The 27,875-nt window shown below is 34.4% G+C and overlaps 1 protein-coding gene across 7 annotated transcripts; it reads left to right on the top strand.

The window, feature by feature from the left end:
* Positions 1–148: 148 nt before the first annotated feature.
* Positions 149–21,674, top strand: LOC117343541 (uncharacterized protein C10orf67, mitochondrial-like). 7 transcript variants are annotated; one of them, XM_033905928.1, is made up of 21 exons: positions 149–276; positions 2,088–2,208; positions 2,413–2,504; positions 4,032–4,083; positions 4,776–4,850; positions 5,169–5,348; positions 5,765–5,818; positions 9,218–9,362; positions 10,259–10,317; positions 10,410–10,475; positions 12,223–12,234; positions 13,923–13,931; positions 15,616–15,681; positions 16,090–16,197; positions 16,879–16,970; positions 17,249–17,314; positions 17,526–17,613; positions 18,036–18,107; positions 18,662–18,788; positions 18,914–18,986; positions 19,234–21,674. In XM_033905928.1, exons 1-21 carry the CDS (start codon positions 158–160, stop codon positions 19,343–19,345), a joined length of 1,788 nt encoding a protein of 595 aa, XP_033761819.1. In that variant the 5' UTR covers positions 149–157; the 3' UTR covers positions 19,346–21,674. The 7 variants fall into 7 exon arrangements, with proteins under 7 accessions (XP_033761819.1, XP_033761818.1, XP_033761824.1 ...); XM_033905927.1 differs by lacking the exon at positions 12,223–12,234 and adding an exon at positions 11,066–11,101; XM_033905930.1 differs by lacking the exons at positions 149–276; positions 12,223–12,234 and adding exons at positions 650–760; positions 11,066–11,101.
* The last annotated feature ends 6,201 nt before the right edge of the window (positions 21,675–27,875 follow it).

Below are 27,875 nucleotides of genomic sequence, written 5' to 3'. Positions count from 1 at the left end.
TGTACAGAATCTGTGGCTAATGAATATTAGTTCACTGTAGTAGGTCTTAGGACAATTATAATATGGAACGCTCCCTATAAATCCCGACCATGATCATGAATTAACTACCCGGAAGTCGTGCAGATCGCGCCATCTATGGTATGTTGATAGCAACAAAATGGCGCTTGTCAAACCTCGGCGCCTCGATAAAAGTGACTATGCGTTCGCTGAGCAGGGGTTACAGACTCATGTGTTGGATATTTTAGGATCGCGAGAAAATGAAGTTGATTTATTTAGGTAAGTCGGACGAGTTAGTAGTTTAAAAACGCATAACAACAAGCTCTGAATTAGGTAAACATTGCCACTGAATGTGCAGCAAATGATGAAGATTATACATCTAATTAAATTGGATTCACTGAGTTTGCTTACTGTACAATGTACATAGATGATAGTTTATATTAATGCTTTTTGCTGTATTGGATTAAAATGTTCTAATCGAAGTATAAACGTGAAAAGTTTTTAACCACAACAATATAATATTATTTATAAACAGTTAAAGTTTTGTCCCACGTGTGATTTGATATTAACTGGCGCGCACCTGCACGTGCTGGCGTCATCACTTCTTGACACTAAACAGTGACGTCATAAAGATCGACATACATGTCATTTCGTCGTAGACTGCACGGATCATCATCATGTTGAGATTTATAGAATCAGTTCCCAGGATCCGTTCAATTGGAATTCAAGCTGGGATCTACAGAGGATCAGACTCTGAATTTAAGTAGGACCTTCGAGTAGTTCAAATATAGTGCCCACTGCCCCATTGTGTTTATTGTCAGATCGTAACAATAGATTAAGTTCACCAACATATGTCATCAACTTGATTGAGACTGAGAGAGTGATTGACATGTTGTGAATTCTTCTTGCCTGATTCAAATGACATGGTGTTACATTGTATATAATATTTCATTTTCCTAAATGTAACAAGTACATAATGCACAGTCATTTGGGTTTTATAACATTTATAAAAAGTAATAGGTAAACGAGTACTGATCCGCTATAGTCGACAATTCGGTAGGTCTTGTTTTGCGTGTTTCATTTCCTATGTTCAAATCTATTCAGATCTTTTGGTATCACAAGAAAGGTAATTAAATTTGCTTTCTGGAGATATACAATGCCTGTCAAAAAAACAACATGTAAAATCGTGTGCAGCGATTGTATGCAAAGTGATCCGCTACTGCCGCAACAACTGTAGTGTACCGTACGTGTGACTGATGTCTGGGAATCAAACCGGCGACCCACATACGGTTTCCCAGTCTACTACTTAAAATTATCCAATCAAGCTATTCCCCAAACGAGGCAGCTCAAAGCTGGAAGGCGACTAGCTGTATCATTATGAACACTTTATACAATTAAAACCTGTCATACTATTTCACTTTAACAAATGTGTTTACTCCATCATCATATCAACCAATCGCCAGGCTCTAACTCCAGTGAAGCCTGTCAATCTCCTATAGGCTTAGCATGCTCTTGGAATGTATAACAACATCAAATATGGCAGGAAAGACAGAAGTGTGCTTCTACAGTCTGAGGATAGAAACTGTGATGCTCAGCTTGCCAGCCTACCGCTCTGCTGATTAAGCTAAAAGGAAATCCCTCTAACTGTTAGTTCAAATCTAGAAGGCAACTTGGACTGTATCACTGTACACTACAAATTTTAAAATCCACCACAAATTAATTAAGATAACACCACCATGTAGACATTAATTGCCTTCTGTTCTGTTATAAAGCTTAAGCTTGGAGCTATGTTATTATTCCATTAATTTGTTAATAACCAAACCAATTACATTTAATGATTCTGTTTGAAGATATATAATGCTTCCGAAATTTTTATTGTAAATATACATGTAGGTCTACAGAAAATATGAAAAAAATGTTGATTATGTTCCTATTTTTTTTGTCACTTTGGGAAAATTAAACACTTGCTTATAGGAAACAACATATTTTTGGCTGAAATAATGTACTTTTGACAGTTGATTGTATTGTATATCTACAATACCCAGTAGCAGCTTTGTAAAATAAACAAGGATTCTTCTTTTTATTTTCAGGCCATCTTTGGCAGACCAACACAAGGTTGGTTTCTTTACATTGGACAGATGTTCACAAACAGATGTCACAGAGGTCGTGGACCTCAAAGAGATGACAGAAATTATACAAATACTTCTACAGGTATGTCCAGGTTGTCAATCAAACAAAAATCTTTATGAGTATATTTTATTTTCAAATAATGCAGTGTCATTAATGAGAAAAAAATTCCACCAGTATACTATTAGCATTGGCTATTGGGTTTAAGATCAAATAAAAAAAGCAAAGTAATTAAATAAACATGTGTTGATACGTGTAAAATGTTTTTATTTTCATTTCTTTTTAAAGGATGTGACAAACCTTAGGAGGGATATAAACTTTGCCAAACATGTTATGCAGGCAGACTATGAGAAGAAGCTACAAGAGAAAGCTATGGAGTTGTAAGTGTTAAAGTATCATTATCAGCAAATGTTTTCATTCTGCTTATTTATTGTAGCAGAATCATCTCCACAAAGATAGAATTTATGTATTTTCTATCTATATAGGCATGATATCACGCTTTATCACCATGTATTCATTCAATTTTCCCGACTCTGTTTACCTGGCATGCAGTTACTGGATGAATCTTACAAAATATATGACCCTACAGGACTCCTTTTCATTTTAAATAATCTGTGATCTAATTTACTAAGTCCCCATTAATGCATCAACTACTGTTACCATGTAACAAAATACTTGTCCTTCCCATAACTTGTACACCCAAAATGTGAAAACAGTTCTAAACCTCATCCGGAATTTCCTGATGATGAAATAAACCATATTCTCAATATCTTGAGGAGGAAATAAATCATATTCTCAGTTCCTTGAGGACGAGGGAGCACATTAAAGAGATAACAGAAACATCCTCTAATGTAATGGTTGCTAACTTCTATAACCAAACTACAATTTCCTACCCCTACACTCTATAACTAGTACCTCTAATGTCTTGCCCATTTCTTCTGATGTCTAAAAGTTTACAGTAGAAGACAAAATATACATGCAAACGGTACTAATTTGGTTCTCTGTTTATTCCATATACTTTGTCAATGTTGTGTTTACAGATTTTATAAACACTATTATGAATATTTCACAAAGATAATTTGTTTTATTTTTGTAATTTAAAAAAAAAGGCGCTGTATCATGCTTTTGTATACATGTATACACCAGTATTAGTCAAATACACAATCTCTGCTGTATAGAAGCTGCATGCAGAATCATTGTTTGTATATATGTAGATATTTATATTTAGATTGACATGTTATGTACATGTCAGAATGAAATACATTGTAGGACTATCATCCACATTGAAGTTAAACTGAAAAATTAAATGTAAAACTAATATGCACATGTAAATATTAGTCAGCTAGTTAATTCAAATTCTCTTCAGTGAACATGAATTTAGAAAAACCCAAAAATGTACTTTTGGAAAAAGGAGTAGAAAAGAAGAGCTGGTCACTTTTGTCTCAAAAATGGAAAATATGTTTTTGACAGATGTCAGTTAACAACTTTTAAAAAATCATTTGTATAAGAAACTTGCAATTATCAGATATGCACTTTATCCTAGTTTAGATAATCTGTGTATAGTGATGAAACTATGACTGTTAGTGTTATGATTAGGGGCCAAGTGATATGTACCAAAACTTTATTATTAACCCTCCACCTCTGGGTCATGAGTTCGAAACCCACATGGGGCAGTTGCCTGGTACTGACCGTAGGCCGATGGTTTTTCTCGTGTTATTCCGACTTTCCTCCACCTCCACCACCTCCACCACCTGGCAAAACCTTGAATAAACCTGGTTGTTAATCAAACTTTTAACAAAATAAACTAAACCAAATTGTTACGGTTTTTCTAATTTGGTCACTGGTAAAGTTATGCTTCTATACACTATTTGCATGTTTGTATTGTGTTGTGATTCACATTTCTATAGATACTGTCGAATCAACGACAAGGTCACACAGCTGGAGAGGATGCATGAAGACGTGAGTTATCCCCCTTAATATTTTATTGTGTGATTTGTCTTATCACATATATTATATGTGCAAATTCACCACCAGTAATCATGGTAAGACAGTTTGTAAGTTTTGATATAAATGCCTTGTAATTTCAATGTTTGGTGAAATTCTTCAGTCATGTGGGTATTTGAATGCGATAATTTCATCATAGATTTTGATACAGTAGAATACTTGCAAGGTGGGTGATAAATTCCTGATCATCCTATGGCACAGTTATCATATTCCATCTTTGTTCAGTTAATATGAAATTTTTAACTTTGGCAGATTGTACTGTACTGTATAAAAATGTATATACTGGTAATGTGCTCAATAAATTTGAATTATATTTCATTAATCATTTAGGGTGATATGTAAATGAGCATTGAAGATCTTTCAACAAATAAATGATATCATTTTGTCTTGTCGATATATATATGATTATCGTAACATCCAAGTAACATTTTCATGTTGTGTTTTTGATTATTTTCTCATCAATTTGATTAGTGTAATACATAAAATCTTCATATACTCATGTCTGTGTAGCTGAGAATTATTGGAACCTGTAACATATTTTTTCCATCACTCTGCATAGAAGTCTTGTGATCATCAATGTCTGTATTATGTAATTGTCTATGACAGTTCTGGTTTTGTTGTTGATAGTAAAATGTTTGTTTTGACAGAGGGTGGACACTGTACGGCGTGCATTCAAACAACAGCTTGCTGATGCCATAGCCCGCATATCAGTACTATATAGTGTAAGTTTAATCACCTGAAAACATGAAGCATCTGAGATGTATATTGGACATATATCCATTGTAAACACTTGCCTTTTTACCAGCAAATAGCGGGGGAAAAAATACAAGAAGGTGCAGGCAGTTTAATTTACGTACCTGTACATTGTATAGGCAATAAGTGAAAACAACGTTAAGTCATATTTTATCAGATTCTTTTTATTTACACGTATTAAGATAATAACTATTTACTCATTTTTGACCAAAATAAAAAGAAGAATAAGTGCCGCCAAATTGAAATAAAATCCGGTTCAAAACATTTAATTGAATTATGCTTTGTAGAAAAATATGGAGAACAAGATTCAGCGTGAGAAATCCAAACGAGCAAGTGACAAAGACAAACTCGGAGAACAGTACAAAGAAATGCAGGCTACAATACAGAGGAGTGAGCAAGTGATCTCCATGTTAAAGATGCAGTTAGCCCACTACCAGCAGCAGCAGCCGACAATGGAAATGGAAAGTGTGAGTACATATTTATATGCAGGTACATGTATTTTAATTATTCCATTGAAACAGAAAATTTTAGCATTAAGGCGCAACTTTATTATTTCATGGAAATAAAAACTGTAAGTATACATCAACAACTTCACTAACATATTGCATGGAATTGGAAAGTTTAAGCATAGACAATTTCACCAACTTATTCCATGAGAATGGAAGGAGTAAGTATTCAACAGTGTCATGAATTTGCTTGTACGCTATCAAAATAGAAATTGTAAGTATGTTATGTTTGTGTTAATTTAGATGATAATTATGAACAATTATTTTTGCAAGCTACATACAATTTAGTGCATGTATAGTTGCGTATTGACCACATTAATTGTGGTTTTTGTTCAGCATTTTTGCATTTTCATTTTTTTGTGTGCCTATTTTCATAGCCGGCCCCTTCAGACAGACCGTCCAATAGGACGCCTTCGTCACTTGTGTCTTCGGTAAAACATTTATATCTAGTCATATCAATATAACCCTAACCCACTGTCTCCATGGTGATTGTAACCACCGAAATCAAATAAAACCCTCATTCTGATTGGTTGGTTGTGGTGAATGTTATAATAATAGTGTGAATTGACCACTAGTGAATGTGTATGCATGAATCTCTCTGTCTACCTCACATTTATATATTGTAACCATTTCCAATCATACATTACATAATATCATAACATCTATATCTCCGGTTCTGTAGCTGCAATAACCAACATCAGAACCATTGTTTCTCACAGACAAATTTCCTCTGTAAACCCTCCTGTTCCTGTGTTGAAAAAATTAAGCCAGATGTAAATTCAGTTAAATACTAGCAGAATATTATAGCAGAAAGTATTTTGGCAATTTAAAAAAAAACAATTTTGGTTTTTTGCAAAAATACAAAAAACACTGAAAATTATAGAATTTGCATCATGTAACAAACAAACAAAATTGGATTGCTTGGTAACACTTTGCATATGTCCTTGGTTAATTCTGTGGCAGTAGAGGTAGAACAAGGAAAAGAAAACGAGATATCAGAGGGAAAAAAATTTAGAAAATAGTGGAAAAAAAAATCTACTGAAAATAACAAAAATGTGTAGGATTATAAATAAAATGGAGAGACCAGCTATTATTATCTACTGTGATTTAAGTACAACATTCATAACAATAAACAGGAATCAAGTTAAATGGCAATACATCAGAACACACAGAAATTAGTGTGTAGAATATGTGTAATATATTATACAATATCTAAATTTCTGGGCCTAGTTGTTCAAAAAGTTACAAGCGTAATCACTTGATTACTGGAAATCTTATATCTCCCTATCCTTAAAATAGGCACCAGATAGAGAGAGTCTGTAGAGTGATATAAAGTATTGTAAAATTGTGTTTAGTCGTTTTACCAGAAATGATTGGTCAGAAATTAAAAATTTTCGTTAAACTGAGATCAGCCTTATTACCATTTGAACAACTGGACCCTGATGTGAAGTATATCTGACCAAACTCGAAATGATTGACAAAGAATTTTATAATTTTTGGTTGTTGTGATTTTCATTTAATGAGCCATTATTGAATACTACAGAAAAAACTTTCTCATTAACAATATGAAAATTATGCAAGCATTTATATGTAGACTCATGTATACAAATGCACTGTATGATTGTAGTAATATCTAGATTCCCCCCCTTTACTTAAATTGTTTTTTTAAGGTTTGAGAATATTTTGCTGATTAATTGAATGGTTATAATTATTCTAATTAATACATGTTGACTTCATTCTTATCATCCATGGTTGAAGGTTTGTGTATCATTTTACATTTAGTTGCAGTGTTTTAATATCACTTCCCTTTCTTTATCTTTAATCAATGTCTAATGGTAATTTTGACTTAAAGTGTGTCCAGTTCAATGCTATCAAATATTGCAATATTCAAATACAGGTATAAACAAATATCCTTTAAATTCTGCAACTTGTCTTCCATTTTAAATGTGATTTACAGATCAATATTTAAGACATAGATCTTAATCATTCATATTTATGTATTGGTGGCAATATGATGATAATGTTAGCAGTAAGTTTTTGTTTGTCTTTAATCCCCTCACACACCTTTTTGATTCCTATATCACATTCTGTAACTAATTCCACAGCCTTTTTTTCCAGCAATGATTGACTTCTATTCTAACATCAGGAGATTTCTGTTTTGATTTTCAGAAGAAAGATTCCACCAAGGCTCCTACCACACCCCTCGCCCCTCAAACCCCTGCCCCTCCCACCCCTCATGTCCCAGTGATGATTCCAGTCCCCAGCCCCTCACCTGTACCATCCGTGACAGTACAGCCGTCACCTCAGCCCCCACCCCCTCCCCCTTCCAAGCCACCCCCTTCCCCCAAACAAACACTTTTGCCCCAGCCTCCACCAGCACCGGTCACTGTGGTAAGACCTCTCACTGTCTGGTGTGACCTAACACTGCCACTAACTCATAACTGGTGTATATATATATCAGAATTAATCATGTCCTCACAAAAATAATGGTTTTCATTAACGTATATGTGATGAGTATAGCAATGCATGAATGGATGATATTTATATAACAAAGTGTAGGGGGCCATTATTATGATCATTAGCAACATTGAAAAAAGATCTCTGAACTTTTTCACATTGAATATAAGCTACGTAATTCGGTTTAACTACTCCAGATACGGATGTTAATCATATGTTGGATTTCTGTGGAATATTGCTGTATCTTATTGTTGTCATCCCTTAGTTATAGGACAAAAGCCCTTTGTTATATTTCTTACTTATTACAACAAAAAAGGGTTAGAAGACACTATTTTTATGTGAACTTAACATAATTGAACGTGTAATTCAAGCATTACTCTTGTTTCTTGTCTGAAATGAATTACAATGAATCACAAGGCAATCCCTAGAGTTAACCTGTTGAAAGCTAGATAAAAAAGATACCTAATAGGAAAAAAATGATTTGATGTCATGATTTGCAGTGTGACTATTTATTTAGTGTATACAGCTGTATTAATCAACACTGAAATAGGTAAATACAATTTAAATAAACTAAAATAATAATTAAAAAAAATGAATTTAAGGTTTTGATTAACAAATGCATCTCAATGTGAATATATTGTGACTGCTTAACAATGCTGTAAATGAATAATGAACCTGTATTGTGTTGCTTTGAAATGTACATTTTGGTGTGTCTGTATAGGAATTATATATAATATGTATGTTTGAAAAAGTGTATACAATATTAATACTATGATTGATTTAGGATTGTAACATTAAAAAAATCACCCATTATTCGAGAGAGTTTCATATACAACAACATTACCACCGTAACTACGTTGTATATCTAGGTTCGACTAACAAGTTGATTTCTGATATTTAAAGTTGACCATGCTGTTAGCATGTTAATATATAGTCAATCTTGTGCTACCTCATTATTTACTTTCCGAGGAAAGTGAACATGGAACTGAAAGTTATTCACTTCTAGCGTGTTCATTAAAGGAGACAAGACTGGGAAGACTGTTATAGACATACTATGGTATAAACTATATGAAAAAACCCAATACATGACAAAGATTTTACTATTGACATGATTTGTTGTAAATTTGCATTTCTTGTACATGAATGATTTATATATTTCTGTTCTTTTAATATGTTTTCTCCCTTGAATAAAGAAAACATATATATATACTATATTAATATGTATCAACCATTGCATCTTGTTGATGTCAAACTAACATTCTGTAGGTGTTGATTGAGCACATGAAATTTTATTCTGGCAGAGTAATGGTATAGATAAATGTGGTGTATATGTGATGTAATAAAACAACAGAAATGCTGATTACAACCATCAGGTAGAGGAACTGTCTATCAAGTCCAAGTCTCCAGAAATCAATCCGGAACTCGAGGAACTGCGTGAAGAGGTCGGCGGATTGTCAAGGAAAATAAACAAACTGGAGAAAACCATTGATGTCAAGGAAGAGAACATTACAGGGTTGAGTATGTACATTTATATTATCTTCACTAACTGTCAAGTCAGTTATCAATCTCTTCGTTTTCATAACTTTTGCCCTTGAGCAGTATTTTGATTACTCTGATTTTTATGAGTAATTTCTTTTTGAATTTCATGCATTAATTTTGTTGGCAGGTCTCTTCTGATATTGACAGATCTCTTTTTAACTTAGAAGGATTGTCTTCGTGACATTCATCTGTCCTTTCATAGGCAAATTTTGGCTTTCAGGATTTTCTTAGTATTTTGGTACAGGAATGCATAAGCAACATGTTTTTACCCTGGGACAGGCATACCAGTATATTATTAATTCCAGTATATACTTCTGTTTCAAAAAAGACCCTGCTGCGCCCATTGTATGATTGTAAGAGGCAACTAAATTTGGGATATTATCTTTTCTCTTTCTAAACATCTTTCTTCTTCCTAATGTCTCCATTTACCTTGTCTCTCTTTTGGCCTGTGATTGAGCGTTTGCCTCTGTGAGGAAGGCTTTGGGTTCTCTCCCCTAGCTGAGACATACCAGAGTGTGTAAAAATGGTAGTTGCTACTCCTGCTTAGAACTCTACATTTTTGGGAGTAGGACAACTGGTTCACCTGTTGTTGGTATAATATGACTGGGCAGGGTGTCCTGCTTGGTGTCTTCAGCAGTATGCTTCTGTGAGGTAGCACTATAAAGTCCGTGATATCACAAAAGACGAACATACCACAGCCTCCCAAAACACACATATTTACCACATGCATGCAACTTGCACATTGGGGAGGACATCCTTAAATGACCAAAGCTGTTGATAGGACGTTAATCACAAGACAAAGCCAAACAAACTGTGAAACCATTCTGTTTTAAAAAATCAGAGTTAATCAAATAGAGATATTTTATATATTACAGATCAAGAAATAGCAAAACTAAAGGAGATGCTGGAGAATGAGAAATCCGTGTCAGAGCAGGTAGGTACCTCACAAAATAAAACCCAGTCGTTCTTGAACTTGTGTTCACTGTTGTTGCTTTGTCTAACTGTACATTTTCTATTTTTATTTAGTATAAAAAGGACTCTGAAACAATGAAAGCCAATGCTGCACAGGAGCAGGCCTCCTCAAAAAGACTTGTAAGTATAGTTTGTTATCTCCCCTGATTATAAGCTTATCTCCCTTGATTGTTTGGTACGTCTCTTCATAGTTATTTGTCAATTGATGTTGTATTTTGCTTTATTGATTTGTTGAGTTTAGTTGTCTCTGTTTGATTTATTTGGAGTGTTCAAGTCATTAGAGTATTCAATTTGTGTATTGATATGTATAAATTTTGTGGTAAATTTATTATGTATTATACAATGTAGCTGTTTCAGTTAGTATAAATATTTGTATAAATGCTAAGATTTCGTTAGCTATGATAGCTACATGTATGATTGGAACTGGGAACAAAGTTTAATTAACCTACCTGTTGAAAATGAAATAAATAATTTTGTCCTTGGATTTTTAAAGACCTCTAAACGGTTATAGTGTCATGAGAATCAGAATGCATCAATGATTATTCATTTATAGTATCATGAGAATCAGAACGCATGAAACAATAAATTTTTAGTAATTTTCATGGGAATTTGAATGCAGAGCATGTAATTGAATAACAGGTATACTTACCAGTTAACTATCAGTTCCAGCAAATGGTTAGATAATCATGCATACTACGTTTACTTTTCAGGCTGTGCTTATAGAAAGTTCTATGAGTAATGAACAGGTTGCTATATTGCAGTTATCTTTTTTTTTGTTGATTTATATTGCCCATATTAATTCAGATCAAACATATTTTGGATAGATGTGACGGTGAATGTTTTCCTTATCCAATTGGGGATGTCCCTTACAAATATAAAACTGTCTTTCTTTCCTTGACTCTTGACGTTTCAGGTTATCTGATACAAGTTCAGTTCTGTCCTGACTCTATTTCCATATATCATTTCATTCAAAACATTTTTATGAATATAAACAGAAGATATCTTGTAATTTTACACTTCGAAGTTATGAGAGCTTGTCATCTGGCTTGTCATTTTTCAATTGTATTGTCATGGTACCTGGTAACCAAAACTATTTACCTTTTGTCACAGCTTCACAGCATCGAACAAAATTCTAGTGTGAAAATTCAAAAGTGAATTGGAGTATCAAAATAATTCTTGAGTTTATCAGATAACATAATTTCTACGAACTTGAATTGTATGTTTAATGACTGATAAATCACAGACTGCAGTTATATGATACCTTGACCTTGTATTAAGAGAGCATTAATCTTACTCTGAAATTGTGTTACTGTCTACATCACTATTGATATCCCTAAATAATACACTCACATATATACCCAGTATTTAGTTTATACTACCAGGTGGTTGATGGTGTCGAAAAAACCCTCTGTGTTATGTAATTAGTGTTTTATAAATAAACCTCTGGGATTAAGTGTTCATAGTCATTGTATTTACTTCCCAGTTTTACAGTAACCTATGTCATGCATGCTGAAATTGGGAAAATGAGTGTAGTATTTTGACGAAAATTTGGAAGGTACTCTTTCTTCGCTTCTGAAAAAAATCAGGGGTTCTATCTAGCCTAGTCTGTCAATACACTCATACGTATAATTGTATATTGTATAATAAGTGTGGGGAAAAATAACACATTTTCTTCAGAAGCATGTTGTAGCCAACTATAAGCAAAAATATTGCTGATCTTATCCTATCAGTTTGACGGAATGTTGGTCTGTCTTGCCTTACTCCAAATACTAACCAATACACATCCTAATACGGATATATAAATTGTATGTTATAGTATACACCTGGACACATGGTTAACTCTCTCGTATTTGTTGTTGTATTACAGGCAGAAGAAATGGTAAAGGAGATGTGTGGTGTTCATTGTATTGTGTGCTAGATATTGACGTGATATCTAGTATCACTGACATATCGCTAGTCCCGAAAAATACCCGATCATACACCCATACTACACTAAACAACTACAAAACTAACGCTCTCCATCACCAAAATAAACTACTAAAACCTGATAAACCACATCAGTCACAATAACTTGGACCATAATCACTGTCCCTGTCACAATAGATTACATCAGAATCAATAATATTCATATGTACGTTTGCAATGAAAGGGCCTTAAACGCTCTCGAAGGCCAGCATAGGAAGATATTCATGAGGTACTGTTTGAATAAAAACATTTTATGAAAATATATGAAAATAAATCATTTCTGTTTTGAAAATGATTTTTGAAAAATGTTTCTGTTTATTTGACAATTTATATTTATGTGACTTTGCTGTTCAAACAATGTTTAAAAAAAAGGTAAATCTTTGTTCAAACGTGGCCATTTTCATGTTTAATTCCAGTCATTACTGAAAGTGAACCCTACATTTATCATGATATATCCTTTCAGTGTCGAACTGAAGACAGAAATAATTGGTAGAATATTTGGAACAAAGTCTTGTATTTTGACTTAACTAGAAATCAGAAGTAATATTAAATCCGAGAAGAAAACTGTTTTACCTCGAGTCATCTTACCGTAATTCATCCTTCTTAATGATTTGTTTACTCTTTGACTCCAAGCAGTAACTGTATATTTAATGATATACATCTTTTAAATCACATTTGCATTAATATTGCCACATAATATTATCGGATAGTATACCATTTATTAATATGTTTTACTATTCACATGATAATTTAATACTTAGAGTGAAGTTAAACTGTACTAATGTGATAATACACAATCGTGTAATTTCAATAAAATACATATTTGTGTGAACTAACCTCTACATAAACTAAAAATGATTATGTAGTAATGATGCATAACATTTCCTTGAAAAATACTTTTTTGTCAATTAAATATATGTTTTATTGTTTTTGTGCATAATCAGTTAATGCTATAGTATCTATATGCCCGAATGATATAACGACAATGTTTAGGATTGGTATGTTATATTTAATAATTTTTCTTTTAAATCGTGTTCTTGTGAGTGCGAGTCTTTATTGAGAAATAAGTAATTAATTTGACATTGAACTAGAAAATATCCTAGCTGTAAAATTATTTTCACTTCATTTACTAGAAGTGTAGTACCGATACTATAATGATTATAAATTATTATGCTAACAATACATTAATATTTCTAATGCTTTGATGATGTCTAAATTGTCACGTGACATGGTTCAGTCTTTATATGAAATAAACGATAAAAAGGAACGATGAAAGATTGATGAAACGAGTAGACATTTACGTATAATGACGCCCCGTTCGGTAAAATTAATTTAGAATGCATCATGAAAATGAAAACAAAGCAAACAATCTGTTTTTTCACATGTCAAGTCAGCATCTACAGAAAGTTTCTTGTACCTTCGCCAAAACGTACTTCTCGACTACATTCATATCGATTTTCGTCCATTTCACAATACCATGACCTTATGAAGATGAAATAACAATATTTGATATGGCTTGAGGTGACAGACACAGTATTAAGATATGTGTTTTTTTAATATTTTGTTTGCATCGCCTTTAATATTGAATCTTTTTCTTTCCAGGGCTCAGGAGTAAGTTCTTACTATTATTTTCCTGCTTATTTCTGATCTAATCCACTTACTTCCGACATTGATGACCTAATTCCTGATGCCGAAATATAAGCATGATTAACACAAATACATTAATATGTATAAATGTATATTAAACACCCATTATTCCTGTATTGCTAACATCAGGTGGTTTGATACCATGAATTAATCATTATCGCAGTACGCATACTGCTCTAAATGCATGAAAGCTCAGTTATACTGAATACACAGTCCTTTGTCATAGAACAGATGCTCTCTGCATGACCTGCTTTCCACACTTGCATGAGACATATATTGGGACCCTTTGTACCTTCTTTCTTTCTAATTCATTATATATTATCCACTGATATTCCCTTACCTGGAGTTGAGGAATGATCATATTAATTATGGCACATACAAAACTACATTTGGGCTAGCTTAAAATCACATAACTTTGAATAATTTTTCTTCTTAATCTTCACCCGGAGCTGCACAAACAATATTTTTATGAACCATTTTCTTCAGACATAACCACTGAAACGTTTGCAAGATATTGTTATTAAACATGTCTTTTCGATCGCACTATAATCTTGTCCCAAAAAATCAAATGCCAGTTGTAATGTGTACACTAATGTCTGTTTGCTCGCATGTAATTGAGGGAGATGTAGAAAATGTAGCTAATAGTTTAATTGTCCATTCTTTGAGAATTCTATTTCCGAATTAAGTATGGAGGAACTACATAATTCAATTTTATTTACATATGTAATTATGTAGTGTGGTTAAGATAGAGAATGCGTCGAGTTATACGTATACAAATATACAATGTGAACCAATAAAGAGCACACGAAGCACGTCTCGTATATTTATTTTAGTTGACTTTCACCTTCATATTTACCACTTGCATTAATCAAATACTACATGTACATTGTATTTTCACATATTCATATTTTGTTTCTATAATATAACCCCTGAATCATGATTAAGAATTGGCATTTGTATTGGATTCGTTGCTTCTGCTGAGTAAGATACGGTGGTGGATTAATTTGTATATTTAACTTGATGTTATATGTTTTATGGAATATTTTTTCCTTTGTTTTAAATTAAGCTGAGATCATGTAACGATATCGGATTTGATTTATCGGTTGAAATAGAATTCTCTCTTACATGACGTCTCCGAGTTTATTCAAAATACCGTGAACATTATAGCAATAAATATCAGTTGAAGCAAAAGTATGAAAATGTAAGTAAGCTTGCTTCACAGGATTAAGTTTAATATGATAACTTAACGCAGTGATACTCTACTTTTTTGTAGTATTTTGTAACATGTAACCCTTTTTGATTTAATTTCATTGATATTAAAAGACCTCGGTCATAGCTTATTACGTTGTATACTTTGCTGTATTTTCATTGTATGTGTCAAAACGTCACAAAAAAGAGTTAAGCCCCATTAATAGACACCCCTGTTCCCAGCCAAAAGCAACCGGATTATTGGAAAACGGGGCTGGAATATATATCATTAACATTCAGAAAATGAATTGATGAATCTTAGCGCAATTCTAAGTCTTTAAATTAGTTAATATAGAGAGTAATTCATTACTAGTTCTCGTAAGGTAGGTTATGGATGCAACCTTGGAGGAACAAACACCTATTTGTTTACTCACATTGTCACTGTTTCTGACTAAAACAGATGGCTAAACAGAAGGAGGAAATGCAGAGGTTGATGGAGGAGAAGATGAGGGCAGCTCGTGATGAGGTCAGTACAACATTGTCATTTCCAAACTTTGAATGTCATGTTTTGATTTATTTTGATATTGGAAATTTAGATAATACATCTGTACCTGATGTTCTTTTGAAGTCCAATATTGAAAATTATTAAATTATGAGACTATTGCATCTCGTCACACAGATTTTTACCTTTCTTTCAACCTGCTTTGAGTTCCTCCATTCGCTATTAGGTGTCAACACGAGACTTCTAATATCACTGACATGTCCGAGAAGGACGAAACAGCTGTATGGTGTAAATTAGTTTTTTCTACTGTACCCTGCTCAATTTTATATTGGAAGGCGATATTGTTTTGTGTTTTTGTATAAAAAATTGTGTCGATAGGCTCACTTCCAAATCTACAAGCCAGTGCAACTGATATCTTTAATTCATGAACAGGCCATGCTACAAGCACAGGAGGAAGCCAGCAAGATGCAGACTGCCGAGCAGAATAAACTTAAGGTTCTGATGGACCAGAAGAAACGACTTGAGGAAATGCTGCTACAGGTAAATTGATTAGTTACTTCATGTTTCTTTGTTTTGTTTGTCGAAAGTTAATGAAATAAATGAGATTTGATACCGCATGTTCTTTAATTTACTTCTTGCCAACGAAAAATAATTGACCTTACAACCAGAATTCGATGTTCGATCAAGGAACACTTCATTGTATTTCTTGCGAATATTGCATTACTAACTTTGCAGCATAAGTATACAAAAAAGTAACATGTAAACACATCAAATTACTTAACATGTTCGATTTCCAAAGAAGTATAGTATAAGCGTTGAAAACTGAATACCATTTTAGATTTGAAGTACACGTCTTTTCTGTTAGTTTTATATTCTTTACCTGATGTTTAAGAAATACTGCTCTTACAATATATCCTCTGGTACTTTCAAACTCTTCATTTATGTCTACCTGTACATACAAATTGTCGTCGGATTATGGGGAATTATTGATACACCCTACCCTCCAACTTGACAGGTTTTCTTCTGTTTCTTCTCTGATGGAACAGAGGGACGCTGTTAAAACCAAAATTGGCATGCATATTGTATTGCACCAATCGAAACGCCATCTTTCTTTGTGATGCTACGAAACTTATGTCCTCGTATATAGATCAGATGTAAATTCATTATGCTTTATTCTAAATCATAATTTACGTGTTCAACTAAGTGTGTTTTCAATATTAGGAAAAGAAGAAAAGCAGTCAGAAGTCACAGAGTGAGATTGACACTGACAAATTCAAGAAGAACGAGGACAGACTGAGGGATGAAATCATGAGGTACCCTGACTATCTTACATATGCTTCTTTCTGGCGTTTTCTTTAACACTATACTTTTATCATTGCAATTATATGTTAGATTTCGTGGAATCGTAATCCAAAGAAAGGAGACTTAAGAACAAAAGGCATTACAGCTTATTCAAAGAATATTTTCGAAAATAAAAAAGTAACTTTTGAAGGTCAGATCAGACAGCAATATACGATATCGAGAACCTTTAGCTAGATCAGCATATGACATGTTCATGTGTGTATACTGTTTATTCAATATCTCTTTGCAGACTCAAGGGTGAAATAGAAAAAGTACATAAAGTGTGGGAGAAGAAATTTGCCATTCTTCAGCAGAGGTAAGTTAAGTACTGCAAAGTTTAGAAAAAAATCGTTGGTTTTTCACCAGCGTAAGGGCTAGCTTTTACTTGTGAATGGAGACTGAAATAAAGATGCTGTTTTCTCAGATATTTGTCTGTAAGTGTTTTTCAACCAAAAAGCCTTTATATACTTTCGCATCCTAGACTTGGTTTATTTTTTGTCAGACACTGAAGTTTTCCATTTTTTCAGTATGCATGCCCTTAAAGATGAGAGTTATATCCGCCAAACTCTCCAACGCCAGGCTGCGACCCTTCATCATGCGTCCGTCAGCTATGCAGTACGTAGAGCATGACTACTTACAGTTGCCAAAGCTTCCATAGTTAACACGAAATAAAAATTCCTTTAGAGATATTATAACACTAATACCTATTCTTACGGCAAGCACTCTACGACATATACATTACAGCTTTTAACTTATCCCCCAAAATATTAACGAGTGTCAAAATAATTTTATTAATTGCTGAAAAGACGGTTACACTATTTATGGTGTCTGGTAAGATTGCCAATCAAACTAAAACAGCAACTGATAGGAATATAATTTTTTTAAATGTTAGAAAATTTTATATAATTAACAGAAAAATATTGCGGTTTCAGTTATAATCTAGTTAACATGTCGTGTACACCTTTGTATCTATTCGACTTGCTTCTATTTCTCAGTATTAAATCAGTTGTGTATTGTGTACTGTTATAATTTGCCAGGCGGATACACCTGTTGGAATTATGGCTACCAATAAACATGCCACCACAACGCCCATGAAGAAGCCAATCATAGTAAGATTTTGTTTTCACCTCTTGCCAAAAAGAAAACTGAAACAATTTTACATCAGGTTTTTTTCTTAGTAGTTTGTGCTTTTCCTGGGAGTTGTGTCCCTTTAATCAAGCTGGTCAACAAGAATGCACACGTGGTTGTAGGTGATTTTCTGATGAGCTATGTCCTATCCGTGATATACCTTTTTATGTTGTAGCAGGATATCAATTAAGCCTTTGGCTTATAATCCTAGCTACCAGATTCCTAGTTCTATGAAAAGATAATTCCTCTTTTAGAACCTGTTGCATTATTTTATAGGCGAATTTTATATAATTACCTTTAGTACTACGTGTTCTTCACGTGGGTGCCGCTTTGATATAGAAGACAATCAGGATAATCCATCCTTGTAAAACAGTGTTACAAAATTTCTTGTTTTCGACCTTGGTCCTTCGATATTTTCTCTCAAGGAACCCATACGATTGCTGATGTACGCGACTTGTTGATGAGATGTTCTGTGGAGATTTTTGTGATTATAAATGTTTGATATTTTAAAATGTGTATGCATTCCCATTTTCAGCCTGATATTTCTAAGAAAACGTCAGGACAGACACCAAATGTCCAGGGGGCTTCGGCTGATAAAGATTATATTTCCTACACAGTATCGGCCCCAAGTGGGCGGGGCACAGCGATGATGTCTGTCGACGGTAGGTCAAGAATACTGTCAGCATTAGCCTGCTATATTACTTAATGATCTATGTTTCGCCGAATTTCATCAAAACATGTTGCTGTAAACAAATGTTTTAATAGATGACTTTTACTTCTCCCACAGAGCACCAAGTGATGTCAGAAGGAGAGCAGGAACTTCCATCAGACATAGCTCCACTCCCCGATCCACCAGTTAGGTAGGTTCATTTCGTTTCTTTTCGCTTCGCAAATCTTCTTGAGAATATAAAACATCTGACATATCCCTCAATTGTAGGATTTAATTCAGATCATTTAATTGCATCTTTCATGTTTCGTGACTAGGAAAAGTGACAGAATTGAGTTCATTTTTATTGTATTTTTTTTCGGCAGTGACTTATTGTGCATTTGTTTGCTGAAAAGCGGGATAAAGTTCTCAATCTCTGTGATTTGTGTGTTGTATTACAGAAAGGGCCGTCGCTCTCGGCAGAAACATCAACCTAAAGAGGATGTAGAGGAGGAGGTGGATAGTCGACCGACTTCCCAGGGCCATGTGGTTGTCGTACCGTCACAGGCATAAACTTGGAAGAGTTGGGTCTGCCATTTGACGGCCTGGATCTCTCCTGAAACTGCCTACAAAAGTCAAAAGTTTACTAATCAGTCTTGTGGAATTTTTCAGTTAATCACTTCAAATTCGAAGGATGAAAGGAAATAAAAAAAAACCACTGCATTATTGAATGATATCCTTTCAACATTGACTTACGATGATATTTTTTACTACAGGTATTCTTGTGACTAACATCAAGAAAACCGAGGAAGTAAACATGAATATTTCTTTACTTTAACGCGGGCAACATAATTATAACTGACAAAATTTTCAAAATTGACTGAATGTTCCCCTTTGGAATCTTTACTGGACATAAATGACAGATTGTATTGCCAGTCACGGAGGTGTTAAAGCAGATGGTGTATTCTGCCTATAGACGTGGATTGTGTATGGTGACTGTACCAAAAATCGGTACAGTGCTAAATAACAGTTACTGTACACTACATATATTTTGCAATAACATATGCCAAGTAACCAGTTGCCAATCAGGTTGGTCTGTGTGTAATTGACAACTGTTAAAAGTGTGAGTGTTTTCATGTTTTGTAATTAATTCACAAATAGTGCATTCTAACTAAAATATTTTAATTTTATTGATGTCAAAACTATACCAGCATTTTAAGATGACGAAAATATTGCCTTCTTTTTGTCTTTCATTTATTTTTTATATCTTCCTTGCAATGGATATGTGTTGAAAATCTCCATATCAGTGTGGGTGTGGGTGTGGGGGTGGGTGGGGGGAGAGACGGAAATAGTATTTGAATTCAAACTCCGTTATTGGTTATAGAACGTATTGCAGCGGCTGATTTACTTCTAAATAAGTACATGTAACATCTGTTGAGAAGGATTTCCGTCGTGATCAGAAATGCAAACCTAGTAAATGTACCTTTGAGCATTAATTGTAGATTTTGTTCACACATTAATGAACAATAAGATGCATTTTATTACGTTACTGTGTACGTTAATGGTATATATCCGATCAGTAGGACTCTTGGAATAAATTGATTCTATACGAGGTGGGTTTTAGAGCAAATGCCACTTAATATGTGGTTCTGTTTTAAGTATGTCACTTGAGTGGTTCCTGAACGACAAACACGGAGTCTTCACGTTCTGTAGATATTTTACACTGTGATAGGCCTGGAAGGAATATTGTAATGGCCGTATAAATATTATTTTTAGTTAAATATACATACAGCATTACTGGAAATGTAGAAAGTTGAGATCTTTAAAATTTGTTGTTACACCTGGTGCATTATATAAAATATACAGGCATTTCTTTATACATAGACTACGTCGTGGAGTTAATCTTATTATGTTAGTATTTATGGTGATAGTGTTTGGTATTGATCATTATCTGTGATATCTACAATGATAGAGTCATGCTGTGCTGTATCCTGTTGGTTTAACACATGGACATGAATGCAAAATCTTCAGAATGTGTTTTAAACAATATTAATATAGTTAACAATACTTTTGTATTTTCATCCGATTGTGAGTTTAAATACCTATACATCTGTCCTGATTTTTAGACTTAAATATACATGGAAATTCATTGTGTATTATTTAAAAATGAATTAAACTAAGACCAATTTGACCAGACTTTTGTACATCTGGAAGCATGTGAGAGAAAGTGTGTCGTCTGTTTGCTGGTATGTGTGGATGTTAGTGATGAGAGTGGGATGTTCGTGATAGTCCTATTTTAATCTGTAAGGAAACGTACGTGTACTTTCTTCTGGATTTTGAAAATGAATCGCATTGGAATCTGCGATTGTCCGCTTATGAAAATGCATCAAGATATTCAAGAGTTTTACTGTCCGCGAGTTTAAGGACTTCATGACCGTCATTGGATACTTGATTGGTGACAAAGACAACTGGGATAGATGTAGTTAACAACAAAATGTACAGAATGTATTGTGTAATATTCAATAGAGAATAAACAAATGAGTCATGTCTGTCCTATTTGAAAGTACGGTCATCGTTCAAGGGGTGCACTCGAGAGATATTTATCGTCCTGGTACATGTGTACGGTATGAACTGCCAGGTATGTTACATCATCGTGTCGCATTTCTGTATAAGCAGGATCCATTCCGCCCCTTTCTGTGAATGTCGACACTTCACACGAGAAAGTCACCGTCAAAGATACCAGTTGACACAATACCGTGTCAGATGTTAAAACAACTTCCTTGTTCAATTCGCATGACTATGAGTATGGTTTGCCAGTTAATTTGTTGATGGGTGGCATAACATGAATGTGAAAACTTTATTTATGTATTGATGTAATAAAATATTGTATGCTGAAACTTGATTTGGTTTTGTTGAATTGCGATGAAGGCGTTTCTTATTGAAATTTATTGTTATTTTTTTGTTTGTGGGAAGGGTGGCGGCTATATTTACACCCTTGCTTCAGCTACATTTAGCGTCTTATGACTACAGTCTCATCTGGTGAAATACCATAGCATCAACAAAGTACCATCCTCTTCACATTGTACCGACAGCAAACTACTGTCGTCATTTAAAAATGTACAGTGCGTGTTAAGTAATTTAACAATGGGCTTGTTTCGTGTAGACGGCGGAAATCAAACTAAATAGCGTGGGCGAACATTATAGCCGTTATTGAACGCAATTAACAGTTGTGGTTATCTGCCTAAATGCGACGATACATTTTCTGTCTCTCAACACAAATAACTAGCAATTACATGTCCTGCATGACTTGTATTACCCTCATTGACGTATGAGGACTCTAACGATCGATCTCTATCTAAAACGATTAGGAAAATAACTTGTCCATATCACGACTTTTATAGATGTTTAGGATGGCTACATTCCACTTTTTGGACCAGTCGATGACCAGGAACAATCATTTTTCTATAGACATACAACACGGTATTCACATGTGTGCATCATTTTAAGTGATTTTGAAGGTAAACTCTATTTACAATTATCAACTCCTAAAAGGAATTAATTCAGCATACTTCCAAGGTCATATTAATCAAATGTGTTAGAATCCTTTAACGACTTTTCGATAATCAAGAGGTCAAAGGGATGCAATTGGGCAGTAGTATGATGGCGGTCTTCCAATTTCAAAATAACTACCCAGACCTATTTTCAAAGGCACATGGTTCAAATATTGTCTTATCAATAGATAAGGCGCAAATGTTCATGATATTGGACCACTTGCAATGTTGTGGTGATTGCGGTCAAATAGATGACATTGATATTCAGACTAGAGGGGTAAGATGTATTTAAAAGTTTAGACGACTTAATATTAATTGATTAATTATGAACATCAGTTTGGTATGCACCAAAACGACCGAAATCAATAAAAAATGTTAGCTGGAATGAACTTTCCTTTAAGACATCTATGCTGTTAATTAAATGATACAGGCCGATTAGGCATATTGTTTTCAATGTGCGTTGTCGTTTTTATAAGTCTTCCTCTTTTATCATACATGTATGTTATTCGATAAGATTATCTCGTAATAAGTTGATTATGACTTGCAGCTTTAGTCAAAGATATTTTGTAACAAAGATGGATTATGCACTACAAGTTGAATGTTTCGAACTAAACAATTAAAAAAAACTAAACGTATGTAACGTTCGGATGCTTTCTTAGTCGCCCTCTTTCCCACAGCCCTAGGTATACTGTACACACACGTGGAAAACCTTCAGATACACACACACATATATATACAGAATACCGAACAGAAATCTATACCATAGATCTATTTCATCCTTGTAAAACATGTCAGTGATGCTTTTGCCGAATGTTTTGAAATCCAGAAGGCAATTAAGGAACTTTGACCAAACAATCGTTAACAATTAGAAGTTATTGGAAGAATCCTGAGCCAAACGCACTGTAATAAGTTTAATGATTGTATCATGGACCATATGTGTAATTCATTACTTAAATGATAGAATTAAATACCCTTATCTGATATACCTGTACTTGTATATTACTGTTAAAAATGATGTTTTATTGAGGAAATGCATTTGTTGATTGTGTTCGATTTTGTATTAGCACAATACATTCATTTGACACAATGCCAACGTCTGCTGTGTAGCCTGACAAGAAATTAACCAATGGGGACTCAGCTTCAAGTGATCAGGATCTATTCTTTAAAAACGTAGTTTATAACTTCCTGCTAGGTGCTCTTGTTAATGGACACATTTGCACGTATTCCTGGGTGCGTACTATAGTCGACATATTAATATAACAAAAATCGTCGGGGGCCGCGGTGGCCGAGTGCTTAAGGTGTCCCGACACTTTATCACTAGCCCTCTACCTCTGGGTTGTGAGCTTCGAAACCCACGTGGGGCAGTTGCCAGGTACTGACAATAGGTCGGTGGTTTTTATCCGGGTACTCCGGCTTTCCTCCACCTCCAAACCAGGCACGTCCTTAAATGACCCTGGCTGTTAATAGGACGTTAAACAAAATAAACCAAACATCGGCGGCTTTTGCGTTCTTGTCCCGGAGACGATTATATTTTGCTACCAGGAAGTCATTTAATTAATATAATCTCCCATATATATATATATCTACATATTCAGAGATTATCTTACATTCTGTTCAGAAAAGAGCCAACAGAAAATTTAATATATCTAAACGACGGCTTAAAAAAACCTTTTAAATGTAAATGAATACCCGTGAATATCACATATATGGCTGACACACTGACATTTCCAAGTTCCCCTTGTTCAACGAATTTAAATCAATAGCGATCGTACTGTGAGCGTAAATGCGGAGTGCTGACGTCAGTTTAGGTCCATTTTATATCTGCCTTCCCTTCTTTGCGTATTTCTATACTTTCATCCCGTACTATTACTGAAGTCAAAACAGCTGTAATGTGTTTATTGGTATAAATTATTCGTCATATACTATCAATTTAGCCACGGGTGACGTCTGGGTGTATTCCATATATTGTCACTTCTTGGGAAGATGTAGAGAGAAAATAGACTGCTGCATCAACATACGAGATATTAATCGCGAGGACCTCTAGAGTCCTGTGGGACATTATACACAGAGGAGCGTACTTAAACTCGTACATAATTAATGATAGTGGTGACTATATATCATCATCCTCTACATCCTCGTACGACCTTGTTGTCCTGATGGACAGTGATATATATATATATAACTACCAATACCTACATCCTCATACGACCTTGTTGTCCTGATGGACAGTGATATATATATATATATATAACTACCAATACCTACATCCTCATACGACCTTGTTGTCCTGATGGACAGTGATATATATATATAACTACCAATACCTACATCCTCGTACGACCTTGTTGTCCTGATGGACAGTGATATTTATATATAACTACCAATACCTACATCCTCGTACGACCTTGTTGTCCTGATGGACAGTGATATATATATATAACTACCAATACCTACATCCTCATACGACCTTGTTGTCCTGATGGACAGTGATATATATATATATAACTACCAATACCAACATCCTCGTACGACCTTGTTGTCCTGATGGACAGTGATATATATATAGATAGATAACTACCAATACCTACATCCTCATACGACCTTGTTGTCCTGATGGACAGTGATATATATATATATAACTACCAATACCTACATCCTCATACGACCTTGTTGTCCTGATGGACAGTTATATTTATATTTATCCTGCAACTGCCACCGCATTGTCGGAATACACTCACCGTATATATTTTTGCTGTATACGGCAGTGACGGAAAACAGCTGTATTTTGGAATCTGAGCACGTGCGTCAGTTCGACTGACCTACTTCAAAGTGAAACTATGTTTAAGAGGCGAACATATTTCTATCATTTTACATCGTTTCACTTCAAAATGATTATTTTTTATGACTGTTGCAGGATAAATAGAATACATGGTCAGTGTCTTAAAATATAAGCTGTATTTTTGGCTCGGGACAGAAAGACAAAAGTGGCTCGCCAAGGCTCGCCACTTTTGTCTTTCTTTACCCTCGCCAAAATACAGCTTATATTTTAAGACACTGACCATGTATTCTTTATATAACTACCAATACCTACATCCTCGTACGACCTTGTTGTCCTGATGGACAGTGATATATATATATATAACTACCAATACCTACATCCTCGTACGACCTTGTTGTCCTGATGGACAGTGATATATATATATATATAACTACCAATACCTACATCCTCATACGACCTTGTTGTCCTGATGGACAGTTATATTTATATATAACTACCAATACCTACATCCTCGTACGACCTTGTTGTCCTGATGGATAGTGATATATATATATAACTACCAATACCTAAATCCTCGTACGACCTTGTTGTCCTGATGGACAGTGATATTTATATAACTACCAATACATACATCCTCGTACGACCTTGTTGTCCTGATGGACAGTGATATATATATATAAATAACTACCAATACCAACATCCTCGTACGACCTTGTTGTCCTAATGGACAGTGATATTTATATATAACTACCAATACCAACATCCTCGTACGACCTTATTGTCCTGATGGACAGTGATATATATATATATAACTACCAATACCAACATCCTCGTACGACCTTGTTGTCCTAATGGACAGTGATATTTATATATATAACTACCAATACCTACATCCTCGTACGACCTTGTTGTCCTGATGGACAGTGATATTTATATATAACTACCAATACCAACATCCTCGTACGACCTTGTTGTCCTGATGGATAGTGATATATATATAACTACCAATACCAACATCCTCGTACGACCTTGTTGTCCTGATGGATAGTGATATATATATAACTACCAATACCAACATCCTCGTACGACCTTGTTGTCCTGATGGATAGTGATATTTATATAACTACCAATACGAACATCCTCGTACGACCTTGTTGTCCTGATGGACAGTGATGTTTATATAACTACCAATACATACATCCTCGTACGACCTTGTTGTCCTGATGGACAGTGATATATATATATATATATATATATAACTACCAATACCTACATCCTCATACGACCTTATTGTCCTGATGGACAGTGATATATACATATAACTACCAATACCTACATCCTCATACGACCTTATTGTCCTGATGGACAGTGATATATACATATAATTACCAATAGGTACATGTCCTCGTACGATCTTGTTGTACTAATACACAAAGCTCATTTGCGGTGTTATGTTGCTGTTTTATGAAATCGATCACGTATGTTCGTTCCATAAAAAGATGAATTTGACATTTATACATAATTAACGGAATTGTACACGTATAGATCGTTCCTATGTACCAATTACAGCATCCTTTTATGACATATCTAACAGTATATCAACCACAATGTCCTTATACGACAGCGACGACTTTATTGCAGAACATTTTATTCTTCGTGATTGTATATTGATTATGTTTCATGCTTGATAACACGACTAAGAATTATTATCATCTCGTATATCCTTCAGAACGTAAACCCTATCACCTGATCTCATAAAGGTTCTACTGGAAATAACAAAATTTTGTTGATGTCTTTGATGTTGATTTGTTGTCTTTTAGCTTCCTTCAGTTTCAATGTCCCACATTGCCTATTGCTGTTCCTCTTGTTTTGTTACCTTCAGTTCTCATTGTTTTGCTTAGATGTCCCCAGTTCTTATTGTTGTTCCTTTTGTTTTGATGTTCCCAGTTCCTATTGTTGTTCCTTTTGTTTTGAAGTCCCCAGTTCCCATTGTTGTTCATTTTGATTTGATGTCCCTTGTTCTTATTGTCTGTCCTTTTTGATGCCACTGGTTCCTATTTTTGTTCCATTTGATTTAATGTCCCCAGTTCCTATTGTTGTTCCTTTTGTTTTGATGTCCCCAGTTCCTATTGTTGTTCCTTTTATTTTGATGTCCCCAGTTCCCATTGTTGTTCCTTTTGTTTTGATGTACCCAGTTCTTATTGTTGGTCTTTTTGTTTTGATGTCCCCAGTTGCCATTGTTGTTCCTTTTGTTTTGGTGTCCCCAGTTCTTATTGACTGTCCTTCTCTTTTGATGCCACTGGTTCCTATTTTGTTCCTTTTGATTTGATATCCCAAGTTTCTATTGTTCCTTTTGTTTTGATGTTCCTATATCTATTGTTGTTCCTTTTTTCAGATGTCCTCATTTCCTATAGTTGTTCCTTTCATTTTGATGTTCTCAGCTCCTGTTGTCTGTCCTTTTTTTATGTTTCTAGATCCAATTGTTGTTCCTTTTGTTTTGAAGTCCCCAGTTCCTATTGTTGTTCCTTTTGTTTTGATGTCCCCAGTTCTTATTGTCTGTCCTTTTGTTTTGATGTCCCCAGTTCTTATTGTTGTTCCTTTTGTTTTGATGTCCCCAGTTCCTATTGTTGTTCCTTTTGTTTTGAAGTCCCTAGTTCCTATTGTTGTTCATTTTGTTTTGATGTCCCCAGTTCTTATTGTTGTTCCTTTTGTTTTGAAGTCCCTAGTTCCTATTGTTGTTCATTTTGTTTTGATGTCCCCAGTTCTTATTGTC

This window comes from Pecten maximus, chromosome 15, assembly GCF_902652985.1.
Source record: "Pecten maximus chromosome 15, xPecMax1.1, whole genome shotgun sequence".
NCBI lineage: Eukaryota > Metazoa > Mollusca > Bivalvia > Pectinida > Pectinidae > Pecten > Pecten maximus.
Note: the sequence above shows the minus strand (reverse complement) of the source record. Positions and strands in the feature narration are given on the sequence as shown.